The 16,630-nt window shown below is 38.4% G+C and overlaps 2 protein-coding genes across 2 annotated transcripts; both read right to left on the bottom strand.

Annotated features, from left to right (window-relative positions):
- Nucleotides 1-763: 763 nt before the first annotated feature.
- On the bottom strand, nt 764-4,718 carry LOC124645238 (interferon-inducible double-stranded RNA-dependent protein kinase activator A homolog). The gene is made up of 6 exons (XM_047185028.1): nt 4,565-4,718; nt 3,965-4,057; nt 2,705-2,893; nt 2,154-2,417; nt 1,954-2,047; nt 764-1,665 (listed from the first exon to the last, which is right to left on the bottom strand). Exons 2-6 carry the CDS (start codon nt 4,040-4,042, stop codon nt 1,409-1,411), a joined length of 882 nt encoding a protein of 293 aa, XP_047040984.1. The 5' UTR covers nt 4,043-4,057; nt 4,565-4,718; the 3' UTR covers nt 764-1,408.
- A 2,405-nt stretch (nt 4,719-7,123) lies between these two features.
- Nucleotides 7,124-8,026, bottom strand: LOC124644730 (phospholipid phosphatase 5-like). Its single transcript, XM_047184224.1, has one exon. The coding sequence runs from the start codon at nt 8,024-8,026 to the stop codon at nt 7,124-7,126; it is 903 nt and encodes a 300-aa protein (XP_047040180.1).
- Nucleotides 8,027-16,630: the final 8,604 nt, after the last annotated feature.

Below are 16,630 nucleotides of genomic sequence, written 5' to 3'. Positions count from 1 at the left end.
CATACCTACCTAATGTGGAAAACCGCAATATAAGCCGCTACATTGATTCGACTATGATCAATTCGATACTAACTTCAAAAGCACGATGCGTTGTTAGTTCAGAAACAAAGACCAAAATCACCAAAATGGCAGACCAATCGCAAACCAATCGAATGTCGTTGGAATACGATTGGTCTTATATTAGTAGCAGAATGTCCGACATGGTAAAAACTGCTATTGCGATTCAATTTTGACATTATCAACTTAGGAATATCGGGCCCCAGGCTGCTATTTGAGTCTTTATTAGTCCTTTAATTACCTACTGATAATTAAGCATCCAATTAAGCTTTTGGACCACTTTCACAGTATTAGGAATCAGTCATCAATTTTTGGTTTCAGTATTCAGGGCTTTTGTCTTATTTTATATAGTAAAAAGTAGAGAGAGTCGCAAAGCTATAACTAGACGTAGCTATACGTATCTATGTTAGTACACTAGCACATAGGATTGAAATAAAACTCCTACATACACAATACAACAACTAATACATTGGTGCAGTCAACTTCAGGTCAGTGGTAAAAGTTTTATAGGAAAATCGTACTTATTACTATTGAGTTAAGGTGTATGACATTTGTGCAGTCAACTTCAGGTCAGTGGTAAAAGTTTTATAGGAAAATCGTACTTATTACTATTGAGTTAAGGTGTATGACATTTGCCACTGATGTGCAGTCTACCGTACTTAGTACACTAATATTTAGGGGTGAAATAAAACAACGAATTGACTGAGTTTATTATATATCACTCAGAAAAATTACATCGAATACAGTAGAGGATACTACGTCACTACTTAAGTACTTAAAAAAAATACATTTAATGAGTATTTATACTCGTATATCTAAAAGCCCGACGTTAACGTGTGTACGAAGTTACCACTTCCAAGTCTGTCTCAATAAGTTAGACTGATGTGGTGTCTTCGGTCCAGCCTAGGGCCGTCGACCACACACTTGCCTTGGTGGAGCTCGAAATAATTAAATCACTTCGTGCCTACCACCATCCTTAATTAATTTTGCGCCTACACGTCAGAAAATACCCTTCCTTTGCCGCTTAACTATTCATCTGCAATGAGAATCACGCCTTGATATGTAGATAGAAAGCGAAGTTAAATATACAACTAGGTACGAAAAGATATGACAATTCATTCACCGAGAATCGCCCAGCTTCAAGCGAGTTGGATGGGCAAAGTAACTTCGGAAAAGACCAGACCATGATTCCTCATTACACAGGTAGGTAAATTACCATCAAATACATTAATCCAAACTATTCAGTCTTAGACAGCCTTGAATGAGTAAATTCTACCAATACTACACAATAGGGCTTAAACATTAAGAAAATGATATAATAGTCGATAAGTAGTGGGAGATCTCGAGACATTTAGAGTCCGAGTCTTTCCATGGTGCGTTCTATGAACATGACGGCAGCGTTGGCGGCCGCGTACCCTGCCACGTTGGGCTCCGGCAGAGTCTCGTTCAAGTACTCCGGTGGAGGCGCGTCCATCTGGTTTAGCTCCAGGCGGATAGTCTCGGCCACCACGTCGGACGCGCTCTGCGGCGGTGACTCAGGGCGCATCATTGGCTCGTTCACCACGACTGGCTTCTTCTTGGCAGCTGATTTAGCGGCAGCTCTAGCTTCTGCGGGAAAAATATAAAATCAACATACGATAAGACTATCTACCAAAATCCTAAATAATTAGAATTACCAAACAAAGAAATCAGAATTCGCAAATAATGCGTAGGTATCTTGTTAACAGCTTTGCAACAAACGTTAATTAATTTGAACCAGTTCCACGATTATTTAATAAGGCCAGCCAACACAGAGAATTTTAAACATTGAGTATTGCAATATTACTAAGGTATCGGTCGATTCGCATGAGCTATTATAATAAATAAAAATAATTTCTCATGACTTGGAATACTCACTCTCCATTTGAATCAGGCGCGAGTTATGCAGAGCCTCCTGAAGAGCAGCATTGCGCTCCAAACCCTTCTCATACGCACGGAACAAAGCATCTTCCTGCAAAGTTATTCACCTTTTTAAGTATCCCCACGCTCCTCGCTATATCAAACACCACCACTAGGTTAGAACAGCCACGTGTGTGTAGCTTCTCGATGAGTCTTACCTCATTGAAATGTGCAGCGGTGACACCCAGCTTGGTGCGCAAATGTTTGTAGATTTGCTCAGCAGCGAGCTGGTATGCCTGCTTCTTGGTAGAAGCCACACCGACGCGCTCCACCAGGCCTATGCGAGCCGTTACGGTGAAGCGCGGGTGGTCGCGTGTGCCAGTGTCAGGAGACACCTCATACTCAACCGCATTTAGGTTATAATCCTTGCACAGTTCGGTGTTCAGACGCACATAGCTGCGCTCCGGTAACCCCGCCTTTTTCTGTGAATGCGGCAATAACTCTTCAATACGATACTTCTTTCATTTTTATTAGCAATTTTATTGCATTTCTATTATAGTAAAGCAGCTACGAAAAAGCTAACTATTGAGGACTCGATATTGCTAGTGCGGCTCTACAGTAAAAGCGAGACTACATTTTTTTTTCTTCCTACCGGGACTACTACTTTAATGCCTAATATGTCCTAATCAGGGGCCTAAGAGGTGATTTGAGCAGTTAAGCCCAATAAATACAAAACAAATTGGGTTTTTATTTTAATAGTAATTTATACCATCATCTCTCGCATGTATGCGGGAGTAGCATACTCCCCGGGCACCAGGTACCCCTTCTGCGCAAGTTGCTGCAACATTAGGCGAGCTACTAGCTGCTTCGCTTCCTTCTTAGTACGACCAGTGCCCGTCACCACCTCGTTGATGGCCGTGCAGCGGTATCTGAACACGGGCTTGTGTTGTTTCCCAAACTGTCAACAATAAAGCTTGTTGAATATTCGATAATTTAAGGATGAAATTAAACTATTATCTCCAATCACCAATCTCCAATCACCAGAAATACATCTTACATTATAGTTGGAAGTAGATGCACCTGTCTTCTTTAGGTAGGCACTGCCTGAAGCCCCAAGAGCAAAGATAACACAAAAAGACTGAAAGCCGAATCTAACAAAGAAAGGAAGAGAAGAGAGATAGGAAGAGTCACGAGACGCTGAATTTAGACCTTGATAGTCAGTGGAGCGAATAAGAGAGAGAGAGAGAAAGAGTTTCCGTTCTGGTCTCCAGGGGAACGCCATACTCAATTTAGTTAGACACATACCTATTTTTAGCTAAATTGAGCATGTCCTCGCATGACCTGATGTAAAATTAGAGAGAGTACTTTAAGAATTTGGAGTCTGTCAAAGAAATAGAAATGAAATAAAATAAGTTCCTACACAAAGTAGAAAATGCAATACCCACTTCTTCAACTTCGACGGAGTTGGTTATCTGTAGTAACTATTATCTAAATATAGGAAACTTAATAAATATAAAATTAAATAGCAATGGAACCGATAGATGATGATAATGATGAATGAATGGTGCTGACCTATGATGATGATGTTGATGACCATGAGTTAAGTATCAAAAACAAGATCATACTTTTTGGTCAACTTTGATTAAATGTTTGACCATAAAATTTTATCAGATTACCATTGAAGTGCAAATCAATATAAGTACCTATTGAAGAAACTACAAAAACATTACATCTAAACCTTTGGTTGAGTAGACAAAGTACAATTTCGGTTCCCCAGATACATTCAAAGTAGATGTGGGGGCCACTCACCAACCGAACTAATACAAAGCAATTCCTAATGGATGGTCAACTTTCCTTACCCAGGGACAAAGCTGCTCCAATAATTTGCTGACTAAATATAACTTAGGGGTCTTAAACATTAATAAAAATAAACTTTTATTGAAATATATTCATATAAAGCAATAATAGAATAAAATAAAAAATACATGAATGAATACAAGATAACAATAGACTACATCGATATTTGTACCTCGGAGATGCACTCAAATTTGGGAGTTTGACGGAGTTGCGCCATAAACTCGTGCAGAACAGACACTGACGATTTCATTGTGCTTCAATATATCTGAAAATATTCAAGTACCAGGTGTACAACCCGAAGACGGTATGAGCTAAGCCTCTAAGGACTTTGGAAAATATGTTTACGAGCCAGACCCAGATTAATTTTCATGGCCAACTCATAGTTCAAAAGTGCTTGCAGTCCAGAACTTTTTATTAGAAGGGTTTAAGTCTGAATAGGTACGTCTTTATACGAAGTTGTTAGGACCATAATAGAAAACATCATACTTATATTTTAAAGAAGAAATAAACTACATATAATTTAAATAGTGTTTATAATAAATATACCTACTTTTTAAAAATTATTTCGATAAGTTCTAAAAGTTTTTGTATTTTCAACTTGGAAGATATCGTCAAAAGGAAGACTATGATTATTGTTTTTTTGTTTTAAAATCACAATCAATCTTCTTTATGTTACTTCAGTAATGAGGAATGCGTGAACCATAATATTATTAAACAAAGCATGCCTGTTATATTAGAAACAAGTCTCTAGATAAGAAATATTAGCACTTACCTCGCTTCCAGGGGTCAAAGTTCCTCACAGGATTCGTTGAAAACTCACAACAGGCTGTAATTGTACTGTTATAGTGTTAAAAGTTAAAAGCCGGCAACAAATTGTTGCTTTGTTTGGTACTTACAGCGATCACTCGTGGAGCGATACGAGAAAAGTCTGCGGTGCAGCCACGTCCTTTTCGCGCCAAACTCCAAATTGTGGCACAGAGGGGAAGGGCGCGGTGCGCAAGCGTGAACCCCAAAAATCAATAACTTAGGTCACGTGACGCCCCAAATCCCGCCCACTTCCAGGGCTGCCAGTGTCGACATTTTTTGAATAATACCGGTACGCCAATTTAATTTATGTACGAACAATACCTGCTTAACCAATTTACCAATAAGAACTTGAAAACTTGAGAAAACCTTCTAAGTCATCATCCTCCGAGCCTTTTTCCCAAGTACGTTGGGGTCGGCTTCAAACCTAACAGGATGCAGCAGGATGCCTTTAACACGAATTGATCTCATGTCTGACCTCTTCAACAGTTTTTTGGGTAGAATAAAGTTCCTTTTTGTAGCATTGCTTATCTGACTTGCTTGGTTTCCCGGTACCTACTCCGTCGAAAAATATGCGCAGGCGACAGTCGAGAGACAAATGAATCACTTTGCGTTCCCTGTTCATCATTCGTAACACTGAGGAACTGCTTGTGAGAGAAGGTGCCACCAACTGACGTTTAGTTTCATTTAAACTTAGTTTAAGTCGTAGTTTTAATTGAAGATTTATGATACTCGTGGGGGTTGTGAAATAGCTGCTTATCGTTTTCACCCATCAAAACTTATTGTCCGTTGTCATTTGTTCCATATATGTATTGTGGTGTCAAGCTTGAAGCTGGTTACTTTTTAAACATCAATTAAAACAGGATCTTTCTAATATGAGGACCTCTTAATAGTTTTCAAGGCACTAAGAACAAAACCAGTGAGCTGTTCTTACTAAAAAAACCTTGAGGTTGTGGTAGAGCATCGGTCGCCAAAATCGGTTGGTTGAATGTTCAAGTAGATGATAACTTTTAAAGATGCTAGCGATATAAGATTGCGACAATATTTCTTTACCTTATTCCGCTGTCATTAAAAGCTGGCTATTGATAAACATCACTGGAGAATTTAATATTTTCAACTAAATGCTGAATCCTTCTCCGCGTGAGAGGAGGCCTGTGCCCAGCAGTGGGACGATAAAAAAGCTGTAACACTAACTAAATGCGAAGCAAAGATGGATCAATTTAGAAGTCCATAATGTAAAAAAAAAGCCTTTTATCCTTAGCAAGGACGGGATACTGATACCTCGGAAGGCGTGAGTGCAATATGCAGAGGAAATAATTTATTTTCTTTTTAACACGCTTTTATTAGATCGACCTGTATGTAAATATGTAATGGAGTCCAAGGTAACTAATTTAATCATCTTCCAAGGATCGTAGCGTCATGAAAATTTACAGTTGCGTATTGATCAATATCAATACCATAATATGGTAGGTACTGTCAAACTGATCTGATAACGGAGCCGGTAGATAAGCCTTCCATGATGGAGTATCGTATCATAGCCGTGTTTGGACTTGTTAGAAAAATCTTGTAATAAACTTTGACTAGGATTACGTGCATTTATAAAAGGGTGATTTTAAACTATTAACTTATTTCATTTCGGATGTGATTTTATATACAGCACATATTTTTGAATATATTAACATACTTAGTGCTCGATGAATTTTTGTGTTCGCGTCCGCTGTCGCTTCAGACTGAGACCAACAGAAAAGGTGTTATGTACTTTTTCATATTCTTCAATTTTCTACTGGGACAGCTGCGCTTGTCTCGTGTCGAATAAATGTTGCGCACTGGCGGTTTACTCAATTGCCGATAAAAGGGAAGTAATGTTTTTAGCCTGTACTTATTTTCTTTGTTTTTTGCAGTTACGTGGTTCTACATTTAATTTTTAGACACATTAATTGTGCAAAGTTGCTTCGGTGACTGTCCTATAATTATGATTTTATTAGTTTTGCACCAAACTGTTGGGAATGTAGGTAGAACTGACTTGATTATACTGACTGGAGACTGAGTTTATACGTCTAGTCTTTAAGATCTTCAAGGCTGCAATGTAGTTGTCATAGAGTTTATTTTAACTAACTTTTCCTAAGCACAGGCTTGAAGAACGAAATAGAAGTTAATTTGGTAAAATATAAATTATTGCATTTTTTATTTCATGAATAATAAAACAATAAATCATGTCCATTAATTGATATTCAGATGAGTAGCAGCCATAGGGCTCCCCTTCGCTAGCCTAGACCCAGGCTCCCGGGGCGCGCGTGCGCGAGACTGTCTGTGTTTATTAAGCCGTCTGTGTGTACCTAAATGCACCCTCGACGCAGGGCCCAGCCATTATCGACCGCTTCCTTGAACTAGACCTGCATTTTTATGCACTAACTTTTATAGCCACAAGGTCATTTCTGACTAATCATTAAATTCGAAACTCATTTTAGAACACCCATAATTACGTTATTGCAGATGTTGTCGGCATTGCAAAAAAAGCACACATGATTCAGCTGATCTTTTTATTGCTTTCTAAAGTGTTCTTATTACATAAGTGAAGCATTAGACAAACATCATTTAGATCTCTCGTGCTATGAGGACTGTGGTACAAGGTATCAAAATATAGTGTTTCACTATCGGGGTCACTATTGAAGATATCGTAATCACTATTAACCGAATAGGGCTCACCCGACGAATCAGAGTCTAAAGGATGGTAGAACTGCAGGTAACAGAAGTATGTGGAGGTGAATCCTAATACCGCTCCAGCCAGGACATCCTCCCAGTGGTGATGGTTGTCGCACCAGCGGCTCACAGCCACACCGCTGGCGACCGTGAGTGGTGCGAGAACAGCAACCACTCTGAAGCCTTGTCCACGATTCCGCGACAGAACTCCAAGCTTCCCGCAGAACCACATACTCAAAAACCCCAGCGAACAGAAAGCGAAGCTGCTGTGCCCACTGGGGAACGACTTCCTGCCATCCAACACGTCGTACGCATCGCCAGTACATTCAAGCCCCGGCGTCACCAGCCCATCAGGGAAACAGCGCCAAAAGAAATCAGGCCGAGGTCTTCCCACTATTAATTTGAGAGATTCTGTAATCATTGCGTTTATTGTTAGCGCCAGTGACCACGCCAGCAATGCTTGTACGGTGTCTACATAATTTTTTGTCAATGCAAAAGAGATGTAAATACACAAGAGAGGCACGAAGACTATTAAAGTTACGGTGGCCCATGCTGGCACGTACGAGTCATGCCGTGGACGTCTGTAGTCGGTCAGCAATTCTGTTTCGGTAAGGTGCCGCATGTATGGTTGACCCTTCGCTTGACATAAACACACCACTGCTAAGATAATCACTCGCAAAAGAATTTCTAGTAACAAATTATTTACAACATGTTGATATCCTGGCCACATTACTTTTTAAAACAATAGCGTAATATGAGATCCATTAGTTTTTACATGAATTTTATTTATAAAGTGAGGAAATAAAATGTTTATGAGATGGTAGATGACATTGACGGATGTGTTGACTTCACACACTTCACACAAAAAGGTCATGTCTGCATTTGGGACTCTTTTAAGAACTAAGTACTCCGTTTTATAATTACCGATTGCTAGGCGATGGTTTGTTTTGCGAAGAGTCGTAGGTTGGTTGAGCCGTGTGGCTTTTCTTTCTAAGCCGCATTTTATTACCTATCTTTACGACCCTACAAACAGCTGTCCTGCTGTGCTATGGGTTGATATTCGTGAAAGGCTATTGCGATTTCGCTAGCATCCGCAGGAAACCTCTCAATACTCAATAACTCTTTATGCTCCTAGGTATATGGAAAAGAAATCTGTGGAAGAAAATACAATCATCGTCTATGAAAAATAACAGGATAACAGGTTACTTGCAAAAAAAAATTGCAGTAAGTAGGTATCTACCTACTCTTATTGCAAACAGAGTAATTATTATCTTTTATTTTTGGTATTTAGCTAATTCGTGATGTTGCAGCGACACATACCTCTAATTTAATGTCCCTTTTTATCACAGTATCTTTGCAAACATTTATAGCTATATGCTCATCCTACTTCTGTTTTTAAGCATTGATCTCTTTTGTTCCTACAACGATATCAGGTCATATTAATTTGATTAAAAATAACAGTGCAATTTCATGTCTACAACTAGTCTAGCTAGATTATCATAATAATGAATAGGATAAACGCTCACACGTGTGCAAATGTCCATTTAAGGAACCTGTTTAAGCCCCTGCAGTGCTTTGCTTCCTTATTTCCTGTTGCACACAGCGCATGGCCGACACTTTCTACTTTGTCTCAAGCGACCAGGGGCGCGATTCTACTAATTTTACTTAGCGACATAAGATTCACATCCGACTGAGATCCAATCACGACTCAATTACGATTGAAGCGTATGTGGCATTCTGCTATTTTTCTTTTAAATAACCTTTTTTATCCGTTCCTGTGAGACAATAACGAATTATTATTGTCTGTAAATTATTTACGATTGCAATATGATTGTAGAGCAAACTGCCATATAGACCTAACGGCAGACCAATGGCAAACCAATTGAATGTCATTGGAATACGATTAGTCTTTTATCAGTAACAGAATGCCCGTAAGGTTAAAACTGCTATTGCGATTCAATTTTGACATTATTAACTTAGCAGAATCGGGCCCCAGTTGACTCAAAACAACATAACTATCTTACACTTACTTACGTCCATCGTCCATAGTTTAAACTTCTTATGTACTTAGACAAGGATCATTGATCAGCCTTTCGGCTTCTCGCTATGAGAAGGTAGTAGACGGTAGACGATATTATCTGTAGGAACCTAAATATCTTAAATGAAACATATTTTTATTTCCCTTTTCCTCTACAAGTAACACCACCTTTGTTGCCCGAAGCGTTTCCTATACATGCCTTTATTCGTCTCTAGCAAAACTGATTTAGATATGACGGTGTACCTACTTATAACATCGGGTACATACATATTCCAGAAATGGTTCAACTAATGGAAAGCTTTCCTTACAGCTTGAGTGTATTGCTCTCAAAAATTGCTATATCATGAGTTCTCATTGGAGTGGAAGCTAGGAATATTACAATTTACTCCTGAAAATCGCTAGAAACGTTATAATTTTATTTATTCCTGAAATTCTAAAGCGTAACCAGAAACATAATTCCATAAATGAGCAGCTCTGATAAAGCATAAGGTCACACATGCTGCGGCCACAGGGTGTCTTATGCAACATACCAGCTGATATTTCCTCTCTAAAAAATAAAAGTGAACGTGACTTGAACTCACGTAATCGCAGCTATATAATTATTTGTGATATAAACACAAAGTCTATCAGTTGTATCGCGATGTAACCGCGGTAAGCTGATGGACATAAGAGCGATTATCGCGCATCCGCGTTGCACGTCTTCAACGGGTCGTACACCTCTTCATAATGAGTTTATTTTTGCTATATTCTCTGCTAGTTCAATGACAATGAACCGTAATGGCGGGTGTTGCTTGGATACAAACTTGTTTTGATTTCAAGTACTAAACCTTAGCTTGAGTCCAAAAACATAAGATGGCAGAGTAAGATTATTTTGGTAGTTGTCATTTTATCAACAATATTTGCAATTTGGGTATTCCACGAAATTGTACGAAAGCTTGAAATACCTGCTTATATAAAAATATGGTGGTATATAAAACCAGAATAATTTCAGATGAATGAATTGTCTATCTTATCGCTCATCAAAATGCAAGCCCGGCGCGGTGAGTATGGACAAATCCCCTCAGCTTGGGGAAGGGCTTTGTCCTGCAGGACGACGACGAATTCTCTATCTCGATGTGTTTGTCGCCATAAAAATGTATGCCGCCATGTTTTGTTTTAATCTCTTTATAACAAGGAGGCGTTTTTGTTTGTTTGTTCACAACTATTATGTAACGTGCGTATAATACGCACATTATGTAATGAATTGGTTTATTTTGATCACAGATTCAATAATTGCAGTAGGCTTCAAACGATGTGTGCTCTAAACTCGTTTTATTACTATTTGAACTTCCTGTTTGTTGCTTTGGTTGTCTATGAAGTCTTATTGACCTGCTATTGGATTACTTGTTACATATTTTATGTGAATCATGTCACTAAGAGTGCACATTGCAAACTTTTAGCCGGTTGATAGTTTTTAGTTTGGGCTCATAAAACAGTATGAAAATGAATGGTAGAACTCAAATAATAAAGTATTATTTGAGTATATATAGGTATTTTGCTAACTGAACACTTTGATTGGAATCAAGATTTTTCTTTAAAGAAAATGTCAACAATAGGGTCAAACTGCAGTGTGCGGGTACTGTAAGTCATCTCTCAGACCTCAATTCTAATTTCGAGTACACTTCACCGATTACAATTAAAACACTACGTCATACTATATCATCGTAATTTGGCAAAGGCTTCATCTTATACAATGAATGTAGGACGTTTATCATTTCGCACAAAATTGTCGATGGCTGACTTTTAACAATTATGATTACCTACATTTCCATTATGACCTTTCTAACACATCAAATGACTTGATTTGGCGGAAAGCCGTAAGTGTCGAGACTTACGGCTTTCCCACAAATCATAATACGATGAATTGATCGATACGATTGTTATATAATCGTAGTTGTAACGTTGCGGTCTATCTGTGTATGGTTAGGCATACAGAAAAAAATTGTTCCAGGCTAAAGCTTGTGGCACATTATAGCAGCACCGCAACAGCACGGCTGCAGCACGGCGTCGCCTCGAATTTAGACTACGGCTAGCTGCCAGCGCGCCAACCACGCGCTGTCCACTCGCCGTCGGCGCGCCGGCCGCGCGCCGGCCGCGAGGTGTAAGCTTGCTGTCACCGCAAACTCAATATTATTTTATGACGATTATGATTGATGTTATAATTGAACACGACGTAATGACGTTGTTTCGCTGCCGGCTCGGAGTCGGCGCGCAATAGCACGCCGTCGGCGCGCTGTACCCATGAGGTCCGCTCGCTTGCAGCACGCGGGCGGCGAGTCGAGTTGTGTGGAAGCGGCAAGCACGCTGACTGCTCGCCGTTGGCTTTTTCATATTGACATATAATATACACGATTTAATGCTCTAAATTGAATGACAACTTAAATGCTGGTGTGGAGCCGTGCTGTTGCGGTGCCGCTATAATGTGCCATAACCTTAAGGCCGGAAGCATTATCTCGTTGGATCGCTGTTTTAATCCTTTGTCCAAGGTAATAGCCAGCCTTTTGGTCACACGAAGCGTCAATTTGAATTGATTTCTTTGTATTTTCAGGGGGGGAGGGAATACGATTGATCTTCTTTGGTAGCAGAATGCCCGATATGGTTAAAAATGCTATTGCGATTCAATTTCTCAGTATTCAATTTTGACATTATTAACTTAGGAGAATCGGGCCCTAGGATTAGATCTTGTATCGATTACGATTGGATATCGGTTCGTTGAATCGTGTTTACGAGTGAGCACGAGATAGGTATCTTAATATCTAAAGATTGCAGTATGCCTACAAATAGTGATAGTCACTTGGTTATACCTACATACCCAGCAAGCAGAACATTGACCCCGTAATCAATTTTAATTCTAAAGAATTTGAAAACAAAAGTTATCTCATGCCTATCTCTAATTAAAGTGAAAACTATCTTGCAAATTGTTTACGAAACACAAGATAAAACCAAAATCACGAAAGTTTTTAACAACCTAGTAATCTTGTACCAAACTGGTTGTACAGTTCTATGTTTATTGTCTCTGTCTATAATTTGGTATATGCCAGCCAAATTTTAATCAATAAAAAATTTAATATAAGTACCTATACTGTTTTTGGCAAAAATGGTCAGCAGCTCCAATATCGAATACATAAAAGTAATAAAATATTAAACGTAGGTATCAGTATAGTTCTAGTTCCTAGTAATAATGTATGTATTTAGGTAAATCTTTTACATTGTTTGTTTGTTTGACGAAACTATGAACCGATTTGAAAAATTATTTTATTAATCGAAAGCTGGGCTAGACTGTAGTTTTTCCTGGAAGAAAATGGGACGCGGGTGCAACCGCGGAAAAACGGCTAGTATAATCACCGGCAAGGATACTTAGCCCTGACCTTCACCTGCGCAGAAGTGATTTATTGGTTTATTGCCATAAGTGTACGGTGCGCAAAGTGATCCCCACTCTTCCGCCGAGAGCTCATTATCCGTGCCGATAACTATAGCTACATAAGGAAGGTACTTCAAAAACAGAACAGCCGGATTGCGTGAAACCAGAAACGATTGGATTTTCGATACACCATAGTTATTCGAGTGTGCTGTTGACCGAGCTACAGGTAGGTACACCTTTGACTTTCGTTACATAATAATAAATAACCAAATGAATGAGGTGCCGTAATGTGCACTGAGAGAACGGATTTTAGTTCAAAATGAAAAGTTCAACGAGTGGTTAATGAACATGTACGGTAATTATTCATTATGCGAAGGCACCTACTTCTTTACTCCTTAATTCAGCATTATTTTTGCTCCTGGCCCCATTGAAAATTTTTCGCAAGGATTAATAGATACGAGCAATACGAGCGTTGTTTAAACTTGGGCAACAGAACTTTTGTAGTGATCCTGAAAAGACCCTTAAACATAAAAAAATGGTATTTGCTACTCATTAATAGTTGTCTGTGTAGATACACAACATACGATAAACAAAATCTAAACCAAAATTGCAACATTTTAATTACCTCACGAATGCGTAAGAATTCTTTAATTTCTTTTCCTTGTGAATCAGACCTACACTTTTTTTGCTAAGATGACTCGTCATTTTCTCTCATTAAAACCGCACGATGAATATGAAGACCGTCGACACGTCGACTATCATTAGTGGTACATTTCCGTCAGTAAATGTCAAAGGGGAAATAGCCTAGTCGTATTCTTTTATTTATTTAATGATCCATGGCCCATGATGGCATTTGCAACCTCTGCAGAAGTTCGGCGTTTGCTTTGTCTTATGTCTTCTAGTAAAAGACATACTACGGAAAAAAATACCATTGCCGTTAATGTTGCAACAGTTAGTAATTATTTAAAAAGAAAGTATAGCTACAAGAATGACTTACTTAATTGAAATTTTAATCAGTTTCACGTCAAGATAATGTTTAGTAAATAATATGTGCCCGTTTTTTTTTTGATTTCTTACGCTCGTATTTATAAGAATTCTTGAATGCATCTCTAGGTAACAGTTAGGTATAGCGATTTCGTCAGTGGGTTTTTTAAGTGAGGCTGAGAAGCTCACTCGCAGGATAATAATGAGAATAGTCACTTCTATTTCGCACTGTAATGATTACACATTATGCAAGTACAGATAAACCCAAGGCTTCATAAAGATGTGCGTTGAATTTTTACGGGGCATTGAAGATGTGGTAACGCTCGTAAACGGACCATTTCGACGAACGGTACCCATAGAAGGAATGAGCTGCAGTCTTTCGCCATATCGAAACCGTATTCCATAACAATTATTTAATAACTATTCTTCTATTGCCTCATAAAGCTTGTGGCACATTATAGCAGCACCGCAACAGCACGGCTGCAGCACGGCGTCGCCTCGAATTAAGACTACGGCTAGCTGCCAGCGCGCCAACCACGCGCTGTCCGCTCGCCGTCGGCGCGCCGGCCGCGCGCCGGCCGCGGGGTGTAAGCTTGCTGTCACCGCAAACTCAATATTATTTTAAGACGATTATGATTGATGTTATGATTGAACACGACGTAATGACATTGTTTCGCTGCCGGCTCGGAGTCGGCGCGCAATTAGCACGCCGTCGGCGCGCTGTACGCATGAGGACCGCTCGCTTGCAGCACGCGGGCGGCGAGTCGAGTTGTGTGGAAGCGGCAAGCACGCTGACTGCTCGCCGTTGGCTTTTTCATATTGACATTACGAAATATATTATAATATACACGATTTAATGCTCTAAATTGAATGACAACTTAAATGCTGGTGTGGAGCCGTGCTGTTGCCGTGCTGCTGTAATGTGCCACGTCCTTAAGGCCGTTCGCGTGGGTTAATGACCTATTGGCGGTTTTGTAGGAAGATAGCATTCTTGCCAATTTGAATATCTGTAACCATTACTGTGCTCACCACCTCGGCTAACGTAATAAATTGTTGTGAATTACGTAATGTACATACATACGTATGTAGTGCCCACTACGCGATACTAGTGCACTTTTTCTCAGTAGCCACGGAATTAATGAATAATTTGATTCAATTATAATCGTGATTTATTAAAATGACTGCGTATTAAATTAATTAACGTAATATGTTTAGATAAAAAAAATGGTAGTTTTCCAGAGATTGAGCTGTTTCATGTGTTTGAAGAATAGCATTAAAGATTGACGATTTGTTCAGGCAACAGTTTCAACGGTTAAAGTTCTTACGCATGATGATGTAACGAAACACTTTTACCAATAAGCTCTTCAGAAAATGTCGAGTAATATGTTAACCCGATGGTCTTCGATTATGTTTGTCTGTTGCATAATAAGTATCATATAGCCGTAGTGTGCATTTACCTAACTGTATTTATTATTAATTTTGAGCTCTCGATTACTTGTTTTGTTGCATAAATTGGCTGAGAGGAAGAACCTAGATCCCCCACCATTTCACTCTATTGTATTCAAACGTGAGAAAAATTAAAATGCATTAAATTAGCATCGAGCATTAAAAAACTTAGTTGCCTTTGCCTTGAAATGTAATCTTGAATAGCACTTTCTTTTAAACGAGATCGTAAATGCAGTGTTTTGCTAATTGATTCAAGTAATATAACTATTATTTGTGCTTACGGAACTAATAAAATAAGAGGAAGGAAATTATTTTATAGCTACAGAGAACTATCGAGTGTTCTTGACTTATACAAGATTTTCTCAACTCATGATCTTCAAAGTATAAAAAGGATACCTATGTACTCATAGCACTTTGTACATAATAGCCTCTTCTTCATAAGATTACTAATAATATAGTTGATATAGGTACTAACCCTTTGGCTTGTGACTAGTGATAAATAGTAACTTCATATTAAACTTTCAAGGATATGTCTAGCTTTCAGGACTTATCTTTTATACCAATATAATAAAGAGGAAAAATTATTCACTGTTGGAAAGCTAGACTATTCGCGAGTAATATAGATAAGCTATATTTTATCCAGGTATTTGAAGAACTTCCACGGGACGCGGGCGAAACTATACTATAGTTCCATCACAGAATGGACAGTACAACTAACTTCGAGGTTCCATCTTCTTAGGTCTACCTGTCCAAGCTTTTCAGCTCAATAGATACTAGAATTGCTTAACTTATAATGTCCGTCAATTGTTACTAATTATATAATTAACTAGCCGTTTTCCCGCGGTTTTACCCGCGTCCCGTGGTAACTACTGCCCGTACCGGGATAAAATATAGCCTATGTTACTCCTGGATAATGTAGCTTTCGAATGGTGAAAGAATTTTTTAAAACGGTCCAGTAGTTTTTGAGCCTATTCATTACAACCAAACAAACAAACAAACAAACAAAGTTTTCCTCTTTATAATATTAGTATAGATTACATGATATAATTCATTCATAGTTTTATCTGAGTAGGTATATTTTAAATATAATATTATTTTTATATTTCTTCATTGTTATGTTTTTATCGCATTAAAAATAAAGGAAGCTAAGATTAATCTAATGAGATAATATATGTTTGGTTTAAAATATCAAACAATTTTAACCTTGTTTGTGTGAATATTTTGAGTTTTTAAATAATGGATATCTTGTTAGAATCCAAAATCATATTGTGCATTGTCATTGTGTAAATAGATACTTGTATGTATTTTTTTAGAAATGATTGTGTTTATTTTCTTGCGGTTGAATACCTAAGCGTACAAACTATTTTGAAGTACCTACTTGGTCTTATGAAATAACTGTTTCAAAATGAGCAGGATCTTACTTTCTCACATTTATGAAAATAAAAACTTCTGTTTTGAGTATTGCG

Source organism: Helicoverpa zea, chromosome 31 (assembly GCF_022581195.2).
Source record: "Helicoverpa zea isolate HzStark_Cry1AcR chromosome 31, ilHelZeax1.1, whole genome shotgun sequence".
Taxonomy (NCBI): Eukaryota; Metazoa; Arthropoda; class Insecta; order Lepidoptera; family Noctuidae; genus Helicoverpa; species Helicoverpa zea.
This window is presented reverse-complemented; position numbering and strand designations above follow the sequence as displayed.

What these genes read in the sequence shown, in the direction of transcription:
- LOC124645238 (XM_047185028.1), bottom strand. Translation starts at nt 4,042, where the DNA reads ATGAAATCGTCAGTGTCTGTTCTGCACGAGTTTATGGCGCAACTCCGT. An exon ending in CATACATGCGAGAGATGATG is followed by an intron (nt 2,418 to 2,704) that starts GTATAAATTACT and finishes CCGCATTCACAG; the next exon opens with AAAAAGGCGGGGTTACCGGA. An exon ending in CCGCTGCACATTTCAATGAG is followed by an intron (nt 2,048 to 2,153) that starts GTAAGACTCATC and finishes ATAACTTTGCAG; the next exon opens with GAAGATGCTTTGTTCCGTGC.
- LOC124644730 (XM_047184224.1), bottom strand. Translation starts at nt 8,026, where the DNA reads ATGTGGCCAGGATATCAACATGTTGTAAATAATTTGTTACTAGAAATT.